Below are 20496 nucleotides of genomic sequence, written 5' to 3'. Positions count from 1 at the left end.
CATGGTCAGTGTTGCTGCTTCCAGACTATAGGGGCTTGGCACTTCTTTAAAAGCCTTTAGAAGGTTGAAATCAAATGCTGCAACAACCCTTTCACTTCAACAGAAAAGTATTCCAGAAATGCTATGCAAAACACACCAGCAAGCACAGCCAGACAAGGGTGTGACCAATCAGACACCATTCCCAAATACTGCTTATTCATCTTTCCCATGCGTGGTCGTTAAGATTGGAAATTATCCATCTTCCTGGTAGAGAAAGAAACAAAAATATACTGAGGCATCAAGCCACTGAAGTGCTACAGAAGCACTACTGCTTTTGCAATATCTACCATGGCTGCTTATCTAGGCTGTGATCTTTCTCCTGGGATCCAGCTTCATGAGTCGCCAAAGACAGACCATGAAACACCATTCAAATATTAAAAGACTCATAGGAAGCTTGAAATGAACTTAAACGGCAGAGTGCCTGCAACTCTGAGTACCTCCTGAGATTTCACTCACATAATAACTGAATTATTAACTAAAAAAAAAGAGTAGTGTGTGGAAAAATGAAGCCACTTGCTTGTATGTGGCTAGAGTCCTACAGGGATTAAGAAGACATTTAAAAATACCAACTTTTTTCCAAGCGTCTCCTTAGTTATGAGAAGAGACTTGCCAATTGGAGATCATGAATGCTTTAAGGGAAAACAATCAGTCACAACTAGATGCACTGCTGAGATGTGTTTGAAGTCCCAGAGACCCGACCCAGTCTCGCTTGCATCAAACTACCTGATCGTCTTGAAATCACTAGCAAGCTCCTGTTTGTAAAGCTGCAGAAAATCAGTCATAGCTTTTCACAAAAACGCTGAGTTGTCCATGTCAAGAAAATTATAGAAAGTCAGGCTATGGGCAGGAGGGGGAGAGGGTTAGAAAAAGAGAGCATTGTTTATGGAACATGAAAAGCTCCAGCGACACAATATATGGAATTCGGAGGGAAACAGGCCCTCCTTTCTTTCTGTACAATTCAAATAATTCCAATGGCAGACTGGATATTCCCCAAAACGAGTTAGAAAAGCACAGGGTTGTCAAAGCAATTTAGAAAGGGAAAGTTGAAGTAAACATGGTGACTTTTTTTTTAAGCCTTAATGCTTGGAAGACCTGAATGTTCCCCTACATAGTGTAGGTTTTCCATAGAATAGAAAGGAGTAGTAGGTGGACTTGCAGCCCAGTGCAGGGAGACTGCATGGGCATTTAAGGAAAATATGTGGAAGTACCCCTAGAAACAGTCTCAGCTCAAGCATGATACTCAACATGCACACATAACTAACCCTTTCTAGGTGGTTTTAGGTTCTGATTAAGGCCAAAAGCCCTTATGAAGTCCCACTACTGACTTGGAGTTGTCATCTTCTGTAATGAGACTCTCCCACTCACTCGAGATGCTTTGAAAATCAGCAAAGCAGATGGACAGTTTTGACTGCTTTCATGTTTATACGTTCATGAAGATGGGGATTTATCATTAAGAGCACAACGCTCTGAATTCATACTTTCCATAACTTTATCCTTCTTGCTACTGTTTTACCTCCTTACTCCAGCTGTAAGTAGGAACTAACCCCTAAATTTGAGGGACTCTTTGGAACTTCTGACTAATTTCAGGCAAAGCCTCTTTGAGCCTTATGCAAATAGGACACTATTCTCCTTGGTTATGCAAAGATGGTTTCCAACATTTTGCATGATCCAGTTTTCAGTGAGAAAAGGAGAGGTAACACAAATGGCAAATAATTCTTTACTACTTCCATTTCCCTACCTGTCCTTTTGATTTATATGTATATACGTAAAACTGTGATTTGATTATGATATGATATAATCTTGAATAATTGGATCTAAACACATAAGACTTATGAAGTCACAAGGCCTCTATTCAGCTGGGTCTGGAGCAATTACATCCACTAAAAATGCTTGATTATATACTTTATTCCTCTAAGGGCTTCTGTTCTTTAAAATACCATTTTCATGGAAGCATTTGTATCAAACACAAGAAAAGCTGCACGCTTTGCCAGTTCAGGGAGATAGTGGATTTGAGGTCTTGCTCACTTACCATTAGAAAGACTTACTGCCTGGTAAGCAATCTCACCAGGACTCACTTGTTTAAATTATCTACTTTAATGGATGACCTGAAACCTAAAGAAGTCAGTCTGGCTTTCTCTTGCATAAGCTTACTGTCTAATTCACTCTGGACTTGTGTGTTTGAAGGGAATGGGGCTTGCTTTTTTGTTTCCCTGACACTGACTAGTGTGGTTTTCACTGAGAAACTAAGAATCCCAGAGACAAACTGCACCCATGCAGTCTGAGCCGCCTGCTTTTCTACTACAGCATGGAGTGTAAATTGGGAATCCAGGAACTAACCAACAATTTTTTTATCTTGAAATAGAAAATTTCCTTCGATAGTTTTAATTACAGTCAGGCGGACAACATGTTGCTGTTGGGTTTGGGGGGTAATTCCACTTTAGAACAGATTTGCCTAATTGTTTCCATCAGAGGAGAACTTGAAAATATTTCTAGCTTTTAATTAGCAGGTTGGCAGCCTCTCTCATAACTCCTTCACAAACGACTTTGGATGTTGAGGCTTAGTGTAAATCAATTTGATATGATGGCGATGGGCTCTGTAAGAGCTCCTGACAGCCACGAGGTGTCTCTACGAACTGTCCCAGAAAGGGTGTGAGTCGTGGTTAACTGACAAGACAAAACTGAAATTCAATCCCTGCAAGAAGCCTGTTTGTTTGTCTGCAGTTGTAAAAATTTTACTCCAATAAATGACTCTTAAAAGAGAGAGCATGATCTTGTCTATCAAGTAACCGAGCAGTACTCTTACCAAAGAAAATATATTTACAGAGTCAAAGAATGGTAAAACAAGGGACTACATCTGGAAGCAGTAAAGGAAAACCTTAAATATGTTAGGAAAAAGTTCCAACAGTGGAAGTCACTTAGACAAAGGAATACGTTGCTAGTTGAGAATGCATGAGGCAACGCTAGAAAGAGGTGCTTCAGAGATGAATTTTGAATTTTATCATAACAACACTATTTGGCTATGTCATCAAGAGCATTAAAACCCATGGTGATTCTCAGAACTTGAAATCTCATAATCCGAAACCTACATCTGCATTTGGGCAGCAGCAAAGCACACGGCAAATGCTTTCTGCACAGAGCACGTGATTAGGACCTAGAATATTGCTGAAATATAGGAAACTAAACCTATGTCAGGGAGAGGTCATTGTCCCAATAGTCACTGTGTGCATGGAATTAGCCCACGTGGATTTGACTAACTCTCTTAAAGCTTACTCTGCACTTCCCAGTCAAACAGAAATAGGTGTCACTGAAACAGAATGGGGAACAGATACAGAAATTGCTTTAGAACCAAATGGCAAAGCCAAATAAGAATTACAAGCAGGAGGCTAAACTTTTGACCCAAAAGGCAGCTAATCTCCTTAGTGACAGAAAGAAGACACTCTTACAACAATGGAAAAGATGAACTCTCGAAGTGCAAACCATGATTACCTCTTCAGTCTGTCTCTTCAAGTGAAAGGGTAAGTAGGTTGTCTGTGGTCAAAGGGTAAAGGTGAGATCTGGGACATCTGAGCTGCGAAGAATGAAGTTCTGGAGCTACAAGAGGTGCAAGTTATGTATTTACACTACTGCCTATGTGGCTTCCTTTTATTTCTGAAATGAACTTCAAGCTATGACAATCTAAGAGGGACCTCCTTGATGAGCTGTTGAGGTGAAGCTGCCATGTCCTGCCTCCCACGGTCGTTCAAATCTACTTCAAGAACATTGGCTGTGCACAGCATCACACTACTAATGTGAGCAGAGATCTGACCCACTGGAAATCAGATGAAATTACATATTAAGTTTCCTATGGGCAAGAATAACTCGTAAGCTGTAAGCATTATAACTTTCCTGATGTCTGTAAAGAACATATTCTATAGAGGTAACGCCACCCTAACTCAAACAACCCACCAGTCAGGAATCCTGGAGCTGTACAAGAGAGCTCCCACCAAGGAGGCACCTGAGGACTTTCTCCTCTGTTCATACATAATCCAAACCTGCTACAAGATTTCAATCTCTGGTGCTTTCCACAGTTCAGCAGGGAACAACTGTATCTCAAGAAAAAAGTTAAGAATTCAGCCTTTTCTATCTTTAATGTCTTGTTATGAATTAACAGCACAAAAATGTCCATTTGAGTCAGTCACTAGCTTGTTCTTTTGATGATGAGACTCCTGGGTTTTCACTTTAAATTTGAAATTGAGACATTTTAAGGAACATTTTTTCCCTCAAACAGAAAAAATTACATGAGCACTGTTTCTGTTTAAAAAAAAAAAAAGGCGTTTTCCAAAAATAAATAACTCTAATATCTTGCCCATCTTGCACACAGAGAACTGAAACACAAAGAGCCACGTCAGGATTGTCTCTGAGGCTCCAAACAAGTCTTGCCTCCTGCTAATGGAGCTCACTTGCAAGCACAGCCCTTGATAAGCCTGGAGTAATGCATGTAGAGCTCATGGGACCCAGGTGGCCTAGCATGCCTCATGGATCATGTAAGGTATATTCTACACATGGAAAATGAGCAGGAGAAGCAAAGTCATGGGCTACTGCTATTTCAGAGCCTCATATACCCACCAGGTCTTCCTCTCATCCCACAACATTGTTAGACACTTCGAGTTTAATTTTTCTGGAGTCTGCATATTGCAGGGCTACGTCCAGCTGCTGCTGCAGTGGCTCTGCAGTGTCTACTGCACACTGGGCAGCCACAGGAGGTGACAGGAGTCTGGTATAACTGTTTCTATTTTCTATTCCCTCTGCCTTGCATCCTACTCCTACATCTTGAACTGTCACTCAAGTCCTTGCCTTGAGCTTGCAGCTCTCCACTGCAGTCACAAGGGTCCTGTTGTGATGTAGGTGGACTGGAGGCACTGTGGGATGAGTAGACACCAGCACTGTGTAAGGCAAAGGCAACAGCCCAAAGGGAGCCACAGAGCCTTGGTGGGGCTCACTAATCACACCAAATGCCAGCCTCCCTGCTGTGCAGAAGGCTCCCAAGCAAGGGCTAAAGTTTGAAGCAAACAAGTGAGAATCAATGGCACCTCTTGCACTTGTGCAAGCTGAGGTAACCCAAGTAAGCTTAAAATACCTCGTCGACTTCAATCCTGTGTGCTTGGACAACCCTTTGCTCTTCATGAAGTGCCATGAATTACACCACAAATGCAACAAGGCTCATGGGGGCCAACATTGCTCCCCTCTCAAACCAGAGGACCTGTTCAGGGCTCCTTGCCAAACTGGAGGATGAACCCAGTCAACTCTGAGGCAGACAAGCTCTTGTGAAGACCAAGGACATACTCTTCCATTAATCCCAAATGCGGCAGGGAATTCAAAGGGCTTCAGACAAGAAGAAAGGCACGTTTGCTGAAATAAAAACAGTATTTTTACTGTCTTGATAAGCACGATGGATGATAAAAGGTCTTGGAAGGCATTTACTCTACTTCACACTGGAGTGCTGTGAAAGCCAGCATGGCAAGAGACTATAACCCTGTAAACATATGTTGTGTATTAGATTCTGATCTGGCAGCTTGCCTTAATTTTGTTTTTTTAAGGCTCAAGCGAGTTCCAAATACACTTCCATGTTTGTGTTCCAGCAAACGAGCAAAAGGCAGAATGCTTGAGCGACGGGGACGCAGGAATGCACGGGACTATAAATTAGTGGGGGGAAAAAAAAGGCAGCCTCCATTAGTGTTGGCACATCAGGCAGAGGATGACAAAAATATCAGCAAATTCTTTTTTCTATTCTTTTCTCCCAGCTTTTTGTTTTTCCAGTGTGCACTTCACAGCTGCTGAGAACTGCAACGATTTTAGTCTCTTCTACTTGAACTACAGACAGAAGTGACAAGAGAACACCTTTCCAGACAGTTTTGTTTCTCCCAACTCCCCACCAAAAAAAAAAAAGCACCCCACAGAGCATCCTCTCAATAGCTATTAGTCTGGGTCCCTGTAGGTGCAGACTAAGAAATTCTTTCGAGAAGCGTTTCAGACTGCTCAGGGTGGAGAGTTCCGGCTCATATAAACAAACACTGTTACGAGAGGCAGAGTTGATATGGATTTATGCAAGGAATGTATAGACTGAATAAGCAATTTGATAATTAATGGAGTTGACAGGCACTTTCTAATAGTACTCAAGTATGTGCAGACTGAATAGTTTCATATACAAGCTGAACCAAAGACAGTATTAATTTTTAACCCATTTTATACCTAATCACTCAGATGAAGGAAACATATGCATTTTTTTCCTCTTGGGTATTAATTTTGACCTCCCAAAGCCTGACTATTGGGAAATAAATCCTTTGCACTTACTACTATTGCAGACAGTAGACCCACAGATGTCTTATACAGGATGATTTTTCTCTTAAAGATCATTTGAAGAATGAACTTTCGATTACTTTCTAGGCATTGATCACTTCTTTTATGTCCCACAGCTTAAATGCAGCAGTTTTGCTCTTAACAAAGAACAGAGAGCTTAGCTGCATGAGTTTAGGGAATTTCTGAAGAGACCCTCTTGGCTAAAAGGAAATTTCTTTTATTACTGGCTTCCAAGCAAGCCAAACCACTGCTTCTACAAGCCCAGCTGCAGAAACTAAAGATGCTTAGAAAGGTCTTGAGCAAAGCATTGTCCCACCTGGCAGGAGATGACGATAATTTATTGTGCATGGAAGATATTGTGACATATTGAACTGCATAGGGAGAAAGGAGCAGTAATATAACTGTTCCCACACAGGAACGAGATACTCAATGTTTTCTCAATCTGAAGCAGGTTCAGAGATGATGCCTCCATCTGCTTCACAATGTCACCCCTCTCATGATCAGGAAACAGGCATTTAATACACTGGTTTATGGCCTCATACCCTAGACAACAGAATAATCTTCTAAAGGTTGTGCCCACAGAAACCACCTGTGGATACAAAATTCAGTCAGTCTTTCCTTACCCGTGCCCTCCCTCTCCTTTAGTGACAAAATCAAAAGCAAGACCAAGACAACCACTTTCTAGGGCCTCCATAAAGGCACTGAGAGATCAGAAGGGGCTATATGGAAGCACGCTGTCTCCAGTCATATTCAAGCTGTATGTGAGTGGAAAATAACTATTGCATGACCCTAGTTCTCCAGCAAGAGGTAGGAAAACAGCCATATGGAGTCAGATTTGAGGTGCTTCAGGCCCATTATTCTGTCCAGCTCAAAAGCAGACGCCTAGGAAAGAATATAGTAAATAAACCTCCTGCTAAAAGTCTTGTAGGAAGGGCACAATTCTGCCAGCCTGTTGGGAACCCACCAGCAAGTCAACTTGCTACAACTACTCAAACATCTAATGACACACTGCTGCGTGCTAAGTGCCCCCCACTCCAACTCCAGCTGCAGCTGCCTTTGAAGAAAGGTGCAATGCCCTCTGCATGGATGTGCCCGCCGAATAAAGTCTTTTAAAGCATGTGAGAAAGAAAGCTGTCATCAAAATGTACAGAGCAATTACGGGTTGAAGGTTGAACTATTATTACTTCATGCCCTCCCATTCCCCTCCCCTCCAGGGTGGGAAGAAGGGGGGAGGATTATTCATTTGTATTCAAGCACTTCATTAATGTTTATAAAAGAATCCAAACACGCAAGCAAAACAAGGACAAAACACTCGCGCCAGACGTGTGATGCGATAAATGTCACTGGAGCAAATATTTAGATCTGTTTACAGAGAGGCCTATTAAGTCCTTTTTGAAAAGCTGTGCAGTGTTGTGGCTTGGTCTCTGCCTAGCAGCTCCAGCGTAAACACATGGAAGATGGCTAAGTCTCTCTCTCTCATTTTGTTATGACATCTGGAAACCTAAGGAGGTTGGGAGAAGCCAACTGGCTGCCCTACTGTGATGTCTAACAACAGGGTCTGCCTGTTGAATGATGGCAGGACATGCAAAGTGGAACCGCTGAGTTCTTCAGCTTGTGCCAAAATCAGTGGACTTTCAACACAATAATCCCTCAACAAAAGTTGTTGCAACACAAAGCCTTTGGTTCACTGCTAATGATGCAAGTCCATGCTCTCTGCCATTTTTCAAGGTCATTTGCATTTGAGAAAATCAGTTCCACTAGGGATCAAAATAGTGTGCAAAGATGGGTGGAGCCGCTCTATTCATCAAGGGATGTGTCCCATAATCCCTCGCCTGAAGAACTGTAAATTCTGGAGTTCACAATCAGCCTGGACTTCTGCAGATGTCCCCTTCACATCACCATCTCATTGACTCTAGCCCCTCCACATACAAATATTTCTTTTTCTATGAGTACTATGTAAGTTGAAAGGGATAAGAGAAACTTAGAGATGGAAAAATCACAGTCTTAGTCCCAGATGTAATAACATATTTGGGATATTTCCACCTCCGAGGTCGTGCCTCAGTTTCCAATACGTTATGTAAGGTTTACAGATATAAAATTGTCTGATATAAAGGATCAGAGTTCCTTATCCAGGTGCTTCCTTTCTGTTTGGAAGGAATGATGCTCAGACCATGCAGATGTACAGGACTCTGCACAGTGATCTCAAGTGGTGCTGGTTGAATCAAAACACTTTTAGTTTGAAACCCTCCTTCTGACTTATTGAGTTCACTTTCTTTCCTGGCATAAAAATTCAACATGAAACCACAAGTAAATCTACTCAGTCTGGTTTTTAAGCCTGCCAAAATCACAAATAAATTATAAGAATATTGACTAACATTTTTTTTCTTCCTAATTCTCTTAATTAATTATTTGGCTACCAGAAACTCCTTTCTACATAAACCAGTGGGAAAGACGCCTTGCCCAGTTTCAAGAGGTACAGAGATACAGTTTTGGATTCCAGGTTCAAGGATTGCATACTTGTTTAATTTATTTTAACAGGAACTACACTGAGCTTTGCCCCAGAGAACAGAAAAATGGGTAGCAACTCTTTTAGGATTCTCCCACTGGTATATTCAAAGCTATACTCTCAGGTCTAAGTCATCTCAGGAAAACACACCCCTCCCTTCCCTGACTGATACGCATTGATTACTGGATGTGACAGTTACTAAACTTGCTATTCTCTGAAAAAGTGTTAAGAAGGCTCTGATATTTAATGTGCTGGAAGAACGGAAAAATTTATGTGACCACTCAACTAAACAGTAAATAAATGTTGATTGTCCCTACTATATAACAGGGATCCACCTTTTCAGACTTAAAGCTTCCAAGAGAAATTTTTTTTTCTGGCAGACTTTTCCTTTCTGATTAGTCTTCCTGAGTGATTCTTGCAGGAAATGCATGACAGCTTAGTGGCTTGGTCTCAAACCACGGTCCCTTCTGTGATTCTACGTTCAACTGTAGTCCCTGCTCTTGGTGTGTTTTACTGCCCTTTAATACACTAGACTTGTCAGGAGTGCCAGGCCTTGAAACCTCTTCAGTACCATGCTGAACATCCACAGGGAAGAGAGAGGAATCCCTTCCTCTATTCTTGCTTAGCTACCTCCTGCTCCTCTGCTTTGCAGCTAACCCTTGGGGTTATTTATGTTGCCTGACCTTGAGATAAATGGCATTTGGCAGCCTGCCGGATGACTCTGTGTTTCAAACCAAACGTTCTCAGTTTCTCCCACTGACAATGGGGATAATTCCTGAATGCTTTTTTGGGGGTGTTTCTTCCCATCTCATTGCCTGCCATGGAGTTATTTGGTAACTACGTCAGGGTTGGTGAACTTTAGCTTGACTTTCTTGTTAGACGCAAGTACCAAGTGGTGTGTGTGGTTTTATTCTGTGGTTTGGGGTGTGTGTGTGTGTTTTCTCTTTGTCCCAGAGTGTCTGCACTGCTGGTATTAGAGCTACAATTGTTCTATATATAAAGCAAAGATCCCTTGAATGATCTGCCAAAGGCTTTATCTGTGAACAATCTTTGTCTGTACTTGCTTTGCTGTTAACCAGTTTTGACTCTGCTCTGTAATGGCTGGAGTTGCTTTGCCTTAACTGATATATATCAAAGAGAACTGCTAAAATTAACTGCTCATGAACTGTGTCCAGGATGTTAGATTAACTCATGTGGAATCCTTCAGTGAACAAACTGATTTACGATGTGTTATGACATTGTTATTTGATGTGTTGCACAACAACTCAATTTTAAAAAATGAAGAGCGCTCCATTAATAGGAGATAAATCTTTCCAGTGTAATTCAAATGAATCTGCACCAGCTTTGGAGAGAGCATGATAAGGGATCTTGTGTGGGTTTAGTGATTGTGTTTTGCATTCCTAGGAATATCTTCCACTGGGATCTCTTTGTCATTAATGACAAAACCCATCCAAAATAGGACACCTTTTGGGAGATTGTAGTTCTTTGTACTTCCCTAGATAGAAAAGGGTACTACAACAAGTGATTCTCTACAACTAATACTTCCAGGTTTGAGAATGTACAAGCACATCAACTATGCTTTCTTTTCAGAGACATAATTTGCTGAAGTCTCCACACGGTACATCCCTTCCAAGTTTATCCAGCCATAGTTAACACACAGTAAGTGCTCAAAGCAGTCAGTTTCATTCTCAGAAAACAACCCACACCTTTATACATTTAGATATTTTTTTTAAAAAGCAAGAACTATTCTAGTACTGGAACACAAACCAGTGTAAATGCTGGCCTTAAACTATGAAATTTCTAGAGTGTGTTTCAGATGACTATGTGTTAAAGGCTCAGGTCCCTCTGGACACCCAGTTCCAACAAAATTGCCTTTGAAAGTGAGCTTGAATTATATACTGTACTGTATTTCCCATTTCACAGCCAAGCCAGTCAAGTTAATAAAGAAAATCCTCTCTGGCCTCACGCAATTAGCAGGGTAAAAAGCTGGTCAGTGCCAGTCTGCAGCCAGCGACGAGCCAACCCATGAAGTCAAACTGTTTCATGCTTGCAAATACCTGCTGCCTTGAGCCTCTGAACTTCAGCTCACCACCAAAAGACCTGGATTATTTCAGGATGGTATGACCTGCTCAGGTCATATACCTGATGAGGTATTTTCTCACTGGTATTCCATACATGTAAAGGAGAAATGCTGAAAGAACCAAACTTCAGTTTGCTGCTAACTGTCTCCCAGTAGAGCATCCCAATTGCTTGAAAGTTATATTAGAATTGTTTTGGCCATAACTTTGTATTAGAAACATACAGTTATGTGTTATCTTCTCCAGCAAGCAAATAATGAGCTTTCTTGAGAATGTTCTTTCTAGCTTTTTCCTGTATTAATCAGGAAATTCATTATGAAAAAGAAGGGCTTTCTGTATACTTAACTCCTATAAAAACAATAATTTTGAGGCCCTTTAGCATACTTGCACCGCTCCTGTGATATCCCAAAAACAAAGAATTACCTTAGCTTGAAAGTAAACTACAAGTTAGCATCCCATTTGACCCCCAGTATGTCAGGATCAGCTCCTCACAGTTATAGTGCTATGGTGATTTCACCAGTGCTTTAAAACCAAAGGGACACATTGGGACATCCCATCACACTTCACTGCTGGAATAACATTTATCTCAACGATCATTTCTAAAACTGCAAATCAATCACATGCCTGAAATACAAAGCCCTTCAAAAATTTGGACATGTTTCTCAAATCACCCTTTTGCCCTCTCGCCCTCTGCTGACTCTGCAAACTCCTGTACTGTGAGCATTTGGTCTCACATTTAAATAAATATTCCCCATCACTATTATGCTGTCACCTGTAATAGGAAAAGGCTGCAAGAAATCAAAGGAGAACTAAATTTGTGCAGTGGCAGAAAGTGTACAGAGAATAATCAGTCTTCATTGTGACTGTTAACAAAAGTGAGGGAGCCTAATGGAGACCTTGGATTTAGTACAGTCTCTAAAGTATTGAGGGGATACTTTCAAGACACAGAATTGCCTACTTTAAAGAAATACTTTTCCTGTGTTCCTCATAACTTGACTTATATTAAAATGGAAAGAGGTTTGAAAATAACTTGGAGATTTGTTTCCTTTTTCTCATTCCCTGGCTCACAAGAGGAGTCTGATGAATATTGCTTTGTTATATGAAGGCAACTTCTTCTCTGTTTTATGTATTGGGGATATCTGTATCTTCCAACAGGTACCTCAATGCAAGAGTTAGGGTAGAAGCAGCAAGTTTCATTAAATCTGAGGAAAACATAAAGCATTTATTGCTATTCCCTTAATTGTGTTGATAGAGCTGACATGTTGGCTATGACTGAATTCCTAGCTTTTCTCCATGCCCATCTCAGTGAACACTGATTTTGCAGGGATACCCAAGCATGAAGAACCTCTGGACTGGAGTTTGTGTGAAAGGTTTCCTAAATTCCATGTTAACTGAGCCTAGGAAAAGAAGAAATCAGAAAAGTTTCTTTTTCTTTTTCTACAATCCCTTCTCTGTTTGCCAATTGGCTTTTCTGGGAATGGATCAGTGTTACTCCTGGCTTCAAGGGACACTCTGGAATGAGTACTACATACAGGATTTGGACTTTCACTTCTAACACTGCTACCCACCGGCATGGGCTGTAATCCCGATTTTTAAGAAGTCAGTACTAAAACTCGCTTTTGACACCTGTAAGACTCTTCAACCCTCAGTGTTGTTGCAGTGCCTGGACAGAGGTGACCAGCAGTGGTCCACTGATACCAAATTTAATTACAATATTTCAGGGATGATGATTTCTTCAGGCATAACTGGTCTATGGGAGTCTAAGTATGAGGAGAAACGGGGTGTCCAGGACTACATTAAACGACCCTCAGAGTGGAAAATCTTGGGTCTTTGATCTCATTCAAACTAAAAATACTTTTGCTAATGAGCTTCCTCAAGTCATACAACATCCATTCCAAAACGCTGAACACATGGTTTTAATTTACAGTTTTTAAAAACTTTCATTTATATTGTGCTAGAAATCCTGAAATGACTTGCAGCAGAAGCTCTAAAATATTGGAAATCCAAACGGGAAGAACTGTTGTTGGAATAACTAGTGATAAAAGCAGCAGACATCTGTGTGAATTCCTGCTTGAGCTTCTGACATGTATCAACCATCTCACTTTTTTTTCTCTGTGCCTTTAGATGACAATTAGAACCAATAAACAATAACAATAAACAAGGTAGCTATATTGTTCTCTTGAGCACCAGAAAAAGCAAATCCATGGAGGTGATGAGACACCACGACTGCAAGCTGTTGGGATGGATACAACCAGTCCTACAGTTTAGTTGCATGTCTGTTCCCACTCTGCAGAGAGTATAGTCTTGTTCCAATTCCAGTCCAATAACTGAGGTATTAAGTTCAAACACTGATATCTGCACTTTTAAGCTCTGAGGGCACCACTTTAAATTCTGGTGTCTCAAGCGAGCTGGAAACCATAATGCTTTTTGGGTTAGAGAAAGAGTACTAGGTTCACAAACTGTTGCCATGTTCAGAAAAAATGTCTTAGTGACTACAGCCTAGAAATAATTAGAGAGCTTCACAAAGGTATTGATGTTTTATTATCAACCCGCAGTGCTTTCTGCAGATTTTAGGTCTAATGGCATCTAGCATCTGTATTGCTTGTCTGCTTCAAAGAAGGATTTGGAAAAGTGTGTGAACACAAGGCAGATATGTTTCTTTCCCTGCAAAACAGGATCTCTCTAACACGGACCCTTGAAAGTTAAAAAAAAAAAAAAAAAGAAGTTTCCAAAACACCAGTCACTGCCGAAAATCCCCATTTTTGTGCTATCCTAAACACTGTGCTCTGGAGAAGTCAGTTTACAGTCCCCCATCCAAGCAGGCAGGGAACCTCCCTAATAGGGCCAAAAGATGAAAGAAATCACACCAATTTCACATGGCTCAAGCAGTAACACTGTGATTTCTTCTGCCTTTTACCTGTGTCATCAACTCCTAATGACAGTGAAGGGATTAATAAGGGTTTGCAGTGTAAAGCCTAACACAGGGGAAACCTGTTATTTTACAGTATGTCCCTCTGAAGTTCCCAGATATGCTTTGCCAGGAGCCCTGCCACTGATCACCATCTCCACAGGAGTGCAAGGTGAAGGAGTGCCCTTGCTTAACATCATTCTGGTCTTTTCAATACAGGAACCTCTGACTTGCCTGAATGATGTGGGCTGGCTTTATAACGTGGATTGCTACTCACTAGGGAGCTGAGGGGAGGCTGTTAAAGGCTTTCTGAGGACTGTAGGTTGCTATACTTGGAGCTGAGGTTTTTAAGGTCAATGGTTCGTTCTGTTTATAAGCAAAGCACTCTGGGCCTGCTGCACCAGCGTCAGAAACTGACAGCAAATAACAAACAGAAGGAAAGTCACCACTGTGGAAAAATCATTCACCAAAGAGAGGATTTTGCACCTACTGGGTGAGCAGCTCAGAGGTGGCAAACTGTTCTAGGGGAGATCCCACAGGGATTTGAAAGCAGCATCAGTGTCTAAGTAGGGGACGAATTTGGCTCATCTGTTCCCTCTACTGATCCCCTTCCCAAAGCACATCTCGGGAGTGCATCTCCTTCAGGGAGCAAAGTGCATGCCAGGGTGCTCCCTGTGCCTCTCACACCACAGCAGTGCCAGGGCTCCCCTGCTGCCAGGACCAGGCATTGCCGGAGCCACAGAGACACTCACCTCTCACCTCACTCAGGAAAAAGGGCACAAATCTGCCACGTGAATTCTACACAGTGCTAATGTTAAGCTGCCTCAGATACTCCCTTGAATATCAGACTGGGGATTTTTTCCTTTCAAAACCCACCTTATAAAGATGCAGTTACTGCCTAATACCAATCACGAGCAGCACCCAAACTTCTGTGAACAGATCAACGAGCAGAATCCTCCAGATCTGCTTGTGGAAGGCAGGTACACCTGTCTCGGGCTTGGATCTTACCAAGGGAGGTGTGAAGGATCAGAGGGAAAGGAGGGGCTCACACCTAACCTGTTGTACAAACACTTCTGGCAGTTATATACACAATAAATACAATAGATGAATTGCCAGCTGCCCCTGGAGCCATCGTTAACTGACTGGCTGTTTTCTTAATAGGCATCAAATGCCAGGGTGGGCCTTCCAAGGGGGCTGTTGTGAAGAAGCACACAGTAACTGGCTGTAAAGAGCAACACGTACGGTTAGTTACAGCTATAAAACGTCAGCTGCTGATCCTTTCAGGTGTTACTGGGACTACTGTAGTTTTAATACCTGCATAGTTTCACCCTCAACAGTTCCCCTGGTGAAGACGTAAAGCAGCTCCACGAGTATACAAAGTGAGTTAAATGGAAGGATTTCTATTTCTGCTGTATGAATTTCTACCCCAAGGTTAATTTTGCTGGGGGATTTTTTTTTTACCCTGAGGTGCAGGGGGATGAAGGGACTGATAGTTAAAGAAAAGCCAACAAACTGAAAACTATGTGCACTATGTATAACTATGTATAATCAAACCTTTTAACAACATTTCTTTCAACAACATTCAGCAATCAAAACAGATGATGCTAAGCTATTTTTTATGACTCCTGCTCTCTTCCAAAAGCCTGAAATTTTTTAAAAGCAAAAGGGTGCCATTTCTACTAGGCAAAAAACACTTTTATTTAAAAAACACTGAAAAAAAATTCAGTAATATTCCCTCATATAAACTACACACACTATCAAAAGCCAACTAGCTCTGAAACTGAGCCCCTTAATTCAGTTCGGAAAACTTTGAGCCTGGATCTTTCCTTAGTATAAACAGGCAAATCTCCCTTGAAGTCAGTTATACCCATCCTGTCAGCTCAGAGAACCCAGCTTTGTGATCACAGAAACGTTTAATTTTTCAAGGGGAAGGGGAGATTGAACAGAGAGTCCAGGACGTGGCCCTGTCTATATATTACTATGTATATTACTGTTTGCCACTGAAGGTCCAGCTTCGAGGCTGCAGATCTGTCAGTGACCAAACATGATGGACCACCCATCGGCCTTTTATTAACCAGCACTTGTTCCCCCTCTAATCCTATCACCAGAGTAATCAAAGCTGCCGTGTCCCAGGGTTTGATGGAACAGCAGGACCTGGGAAATGAAGACTGATTTTGTTAACAAAGTCATTCCTGCCTCATGAATGCTGTCTCATTGGTAGAAAGCGGGGGAGACGAGGTTTATTTGTGCAGAGAATGAGGCGGCAAAGAAATGAAAGGGGGAGAATGGTGAAGTGTGAAGTTTAATCTGGCACAGTCTGAGGTTTCTTTATTTGAGGCCGTCTCTGATCCAATCAACACCGGTTTGATATTTAACATCTCCCCCTGCAGTTGGAAATTATACCAGCCAGAGGAGACCGGAGTCGGGGCCTCGCAAGCCCCAAACAACCAAGGGGGAGAAAAAGGGGTGCTGGCAGCTCCTCACCAGCCTGACAGCTTCCCCCACAACAGGCTGGGATGAATTTGGGCCCTGACACAAAATCCCCCTTACGAACCTTGGGATTCATGGCATCTGGCATGAGCTGAATGCAGACAGTCCCTGAGGAGAGCAAGCTCGAGATGGGATGGGGTGGGAGAGGGAATTTACTTTTAACCTGGAGGAAGGGATATGAACACTGTCTCAGGCTGGGGATGCTGTTGAGAAACAGGATCAAACACAAGCAAGAGCTGCCACCCACCTCCCCAGGGAACAGTGGTTTGAGGAGAGGAGTAAGACCTTCCCCTTGCTGACCATACTGACCTTTAGTGAGGACACACTGGTGCCCAAAGGCATTCCCTGAGGGGTAGTGGGGCTCCCACCAGAGCCCTGGGCCATCAGGGTGGATGCCACAGACCTGAGCAGCTGCAGAAGTCACTGTCACCATTCTCCTTTACTCCAACAACAGTATATCAGCCTGGAGAGAGCTTCCCATCACAGACCCACATGACAGTCCCAAAGAGGAGGGAAAGTTTAGCCCTATACCCAGCTGGCCCCCAGCAGACACATGGACAAATCCTCACAGCCACTCATGGCTGCAGGGCTTCTGCCAGGACTCCAAGAGAAGGCCCTGAATGACATCTGCCCCTCACCAGTTCTCAGTGCTGGCCAGCCTGATTTTGCCCTTTTCTGGCCACTCTGTAAATAACCATCAGTGCTGTCAGACAGAGTTGTCTGCTTCCTCTTCTTTGTGTTGCCTCAGCTCTTTCTGTCCCACCTTCCATGAAAACCCTGAAACTTCAAACAGCAGGTGAAATTTCAACCTGACCCAAACCTGATCTGAATTCCCCTGCTGCCAGGCTCCCAACACAGCCTTCTGCTGGGATTCAGACACCTCGACACCAGCTATACCATTCCCCGGGCCCAGACTGTGTGAGCAGCTGCTGCCAGAGTCCCTGGGGGTGGGATAACACTCCCTCCAGGATCCAAGCAGGAGAGCGGCTGGTCAGCAAGGTCGTGTGAGTGATGCTGGTGTGGAAGACTGTCAGGAAACGCTGCAGAGATTTCAGGGGGAGCAAAGCATCAAACTACAAAGTTTCAGGGTATACAATAGAAAACAATATGTCCTGCTCTACCTGCAAGAGCTGGCTCTACAGGAAGCAGCTAATTATATGAGCCACCTTAATCTTTTTATCCAGCTAAGACAATCAACATTTCAAAGCCACGCACAGAACGTTTTAAAGATTGTTCCTGGTCAAAAATGCAAGTGTATCCACTTTCTTTCAGAGCAGATCAAAACCAAGTTCCTCACCGGGACCACTCCTAGATTTCCTCCTCCTCACGGTATCAGATTAACAGATTTGGTGCATGTAGTCAGATTAAATATTTGCAGTAGCACAAAGCTGCCTTTGAGGGGAAGAAGTAGGGGGAAAAAGCGCTTTTTTTTCCTTTTTTTTTTTTTAATTTGTTTAGGGCAAGAATACTGGACTTTGGGGACGTGGGAAACAAAAGCATTGACATGATTCAGCGAAGCACAGTTTTAAGATCTGAATTCTGAATGCAGAAATAATGTGCAGTATTCCCGTAACAGTAATGCTGAAAACAGGTAAGAAACCGCTGATGCCCTTAGCAGATTTGGGACTGTAATTTATCACAGATGTTCTCATCAAACCGTGCAAACACCCTATGAGACAAAAGCTGCTCAATTTCTGATTTCCATTTTAGTGTGTTTTAATTACGTGTTGCTTAAGGACGGCTACAAAACCTGAAATTGGGAGGTGTAACCTCGCAATAGTAATCCACTCCACTAAATTAGCACAGTAATACACCTAGCAGTAGGACTGCCAGACGATGTGATAACATTACAAATTACTATTGTTAAACAACTAGCCAGGTGTCAGGATGCATGAAATCTAGAGGAAGCAAGAAAATAAGTATCTGGTTTGTTTCGTTTAATTTTGTCTCCTGTTGTTCTGGTGGCCTTGTTCCCAGAAAAAGTTTCAATCTAGGAAAAATCCTCCTGAACACTGACCTATTTTAGCAACCTTGTCGATTCTCTTGAACAATTAAAATGTAGTGTATTTTTTTAATCAGCACAAATGTTTTGAATGATTGTCCTTTACTTACCAATAGCAGTAATACCTTTGCTGTTCATTTTTAGATTATTATTATGACAAAATGAAGGGAAATACTTGGTTTCTATTTAAAACTTGGAGAGAAAAACAATTACGGTAAAAGCAGCAGTGAGTTTCATAGTCTGTCCCTTTTTCTTTCTTTGTCACTCCCTCTCTCTCTAAAAAGAAAAAAATGCAATATGATTCACTTTTAAAAGGCTTCCGAGTGGTACATTTTTAACCAAGTGTTTTCATGTGCTTGATTCTAACTGCCATTTTTGACCCAATACAACCAAACACTACTGGATGTCTGGAATGGCTAATTATTTTTACCTCATCCTAAAGAAGGGGTTGAACAGAGAGGATAGGCACTTAAACCTTTCAGACAGAAGAGGGAAAAACGAATTCCCTTTTTTTTGGATGTGTGTTAATTAATGCAAAAGGCCTGAGGGACTTTCTCGTAATTATTTTTCTTGATAAACAAAAAAATTCCTCCAAAAGAGTATGTAACCAATCTTCTCCTCTGAAGGCTGCATGCAGAGTTAGACGCCTTGTTGATATATTGGATGAACCAAATGTTAGTGAAAGCCAGACTTTTTCCCCTTAAAATAGTTCCCCCTAGACTTCAGGAGAGCAGGGAGTGAAGGCACTCTAAGGACATTTTAATCACACCAAAGATCAGTCCTTTAATCCTTATTCCCACATCACCAGGAATTTTTTTGGTCTAACTAGGACAGTAAGATAAGGCTGGAAATAGGCTGATCCCAAACTAATGACGAAAAGCAAGTTAAAAACGAAATATCATAGCAGTAACTGACACCATCTTAAATCACCCCTGGATTATTTGTTTTCTTCCACACACATTCATTTCCTCAACTTCTAGTAAATCTGATTTCACATAAACAGTTCCACAAAGCAAAGTCAATAGCTGTTACTGTGTTCCTGATTAATCCACTGAAATGAAATAGATCTCATGGCTTAGTATTTGGTTTTTTAAAGCTAAATCCACTGAAAGAATTCCGGAGTCCAGTTACACCAATAACTTTTGTTTCTTATCCTACGTCCCTTTCTTTTTGATGAACTTTACCTGCTCTAAAATGAAAAAAAAACCATGCATATTACACACTTAATTTCCCCCAGTACATGAGGGCAACCATAAGCCACTTTGTTTTGACCCGGAGTGACCACTGAAAAGACAGTTTGCGTGTACTTAAATCATTTTGAGCAATGTCGAAATTTCTATTTTCATTGTTCATGCTTCATCCTCTTCCTGACAAGTACCACAGAGCTGCTTTACTTCAAAACAAACAAACAAACAAAAGCCCTTTTCACCCAGCTCCGGGACAGGACTGGAGGCATGGAAGTTTCCCTCACAAGTGGCAAGCCAGCAGGCACACACATTTACACCCCGGACATTTGCCTCTCAAATAAATTACACGCACGATACACACACTGCGCACATCGTGGGTTTTCCGCAGGCAGCACGGATCGGCGGGATGGAGAGCGGGCAGCCCAACACAAAGGCTGCTGAGGCCCATGAGTGACCACCCCACTGCAACAGGCTTGGGGTTCACCCCCATCAGCTGATGGAAATGCCAGGAGAATGGCCCCCACGTCTTGAGATAAGACACGAGGCCCAGAAGCCTCCTTACCTGGGAGAAGTTGAGCCCATTCAGCGGGTGACACTGCTCCTCCACCCTCTCCACAGCTCCTGTCTTCTTCTTCATCCTCTCAGCCTCCTGGGCGAGGTAGAGATCGAGCACTGGCACCCCTCTGGAGCGGATGTCTGTCTCGGTCAAGGAGTTCACCATGAGCATCACCCAGACGGGCCTCTTGCGCTCCCAGTTGCCGGCGATGGCGTTGAAGAGGTAGTCGGCGTAGAGCCCTTTGCCTCGCTGGTCCGGGGTCATCCAGTGGGGCAGCATCAGCTTGATGTAGTCCAGGTGGCGCTTGAGGCGGCGGTACAGCTCCCGGGGCAGCACGTCCTGCAGGTTCTCTCCGTGGGGCAACATCTGGCAGCTGGCCAGCCCGGAGATGGTG

General features: G+C 42.5%; 1 protein-coding gene across 1 annotated transcript in view; it reads right to left on the bottom strand.

Moving 5' to 3' along the window:
* The window catches only part of TRABD2B (TraB domain containing 2B), a gene marked incomplete at its 5' end in the record, with an annotated part of 271278 nt that extends 250783 nt beyond the window's left edge, over positions 1-20495 (bottom strand). Inside the window, one exon of the mRNA XM_029959755.1 lies at positions 20109-20495. Within this exon, the coding sequence (XP_029815615.1) occupies positions 20109-20495 (387 nt within the window). The remainder of the gene's footprint in view (positions 1-20108) is intronic.
* Between the last annotated feature and the right edge of the window lies 1 nt (position 20496).

The sequence above is a fragment of the Manacus vitellinus genome, unplaced genomic scaffold (genome assembly GCF_001715985.3).
Source record: "Manacus vitellinus isolate BGI_N305 unplaced genomic scaffold, ASM171598v3 scaffold_21_pilon, whole genome shotgun sequence".
In the NCBI taxonomy this organism is placed as follows: domain Eukaryota; kingdom Metazoa; phylum Chordata; class Aves; order Passeriformes; family Pipridae; genus Manacus; species Manacus vitellinus.
Note: the sequence above shows the minus strand (reverse complement) of the source record. Positions and strands in the feature narration are given on the sequence as shown.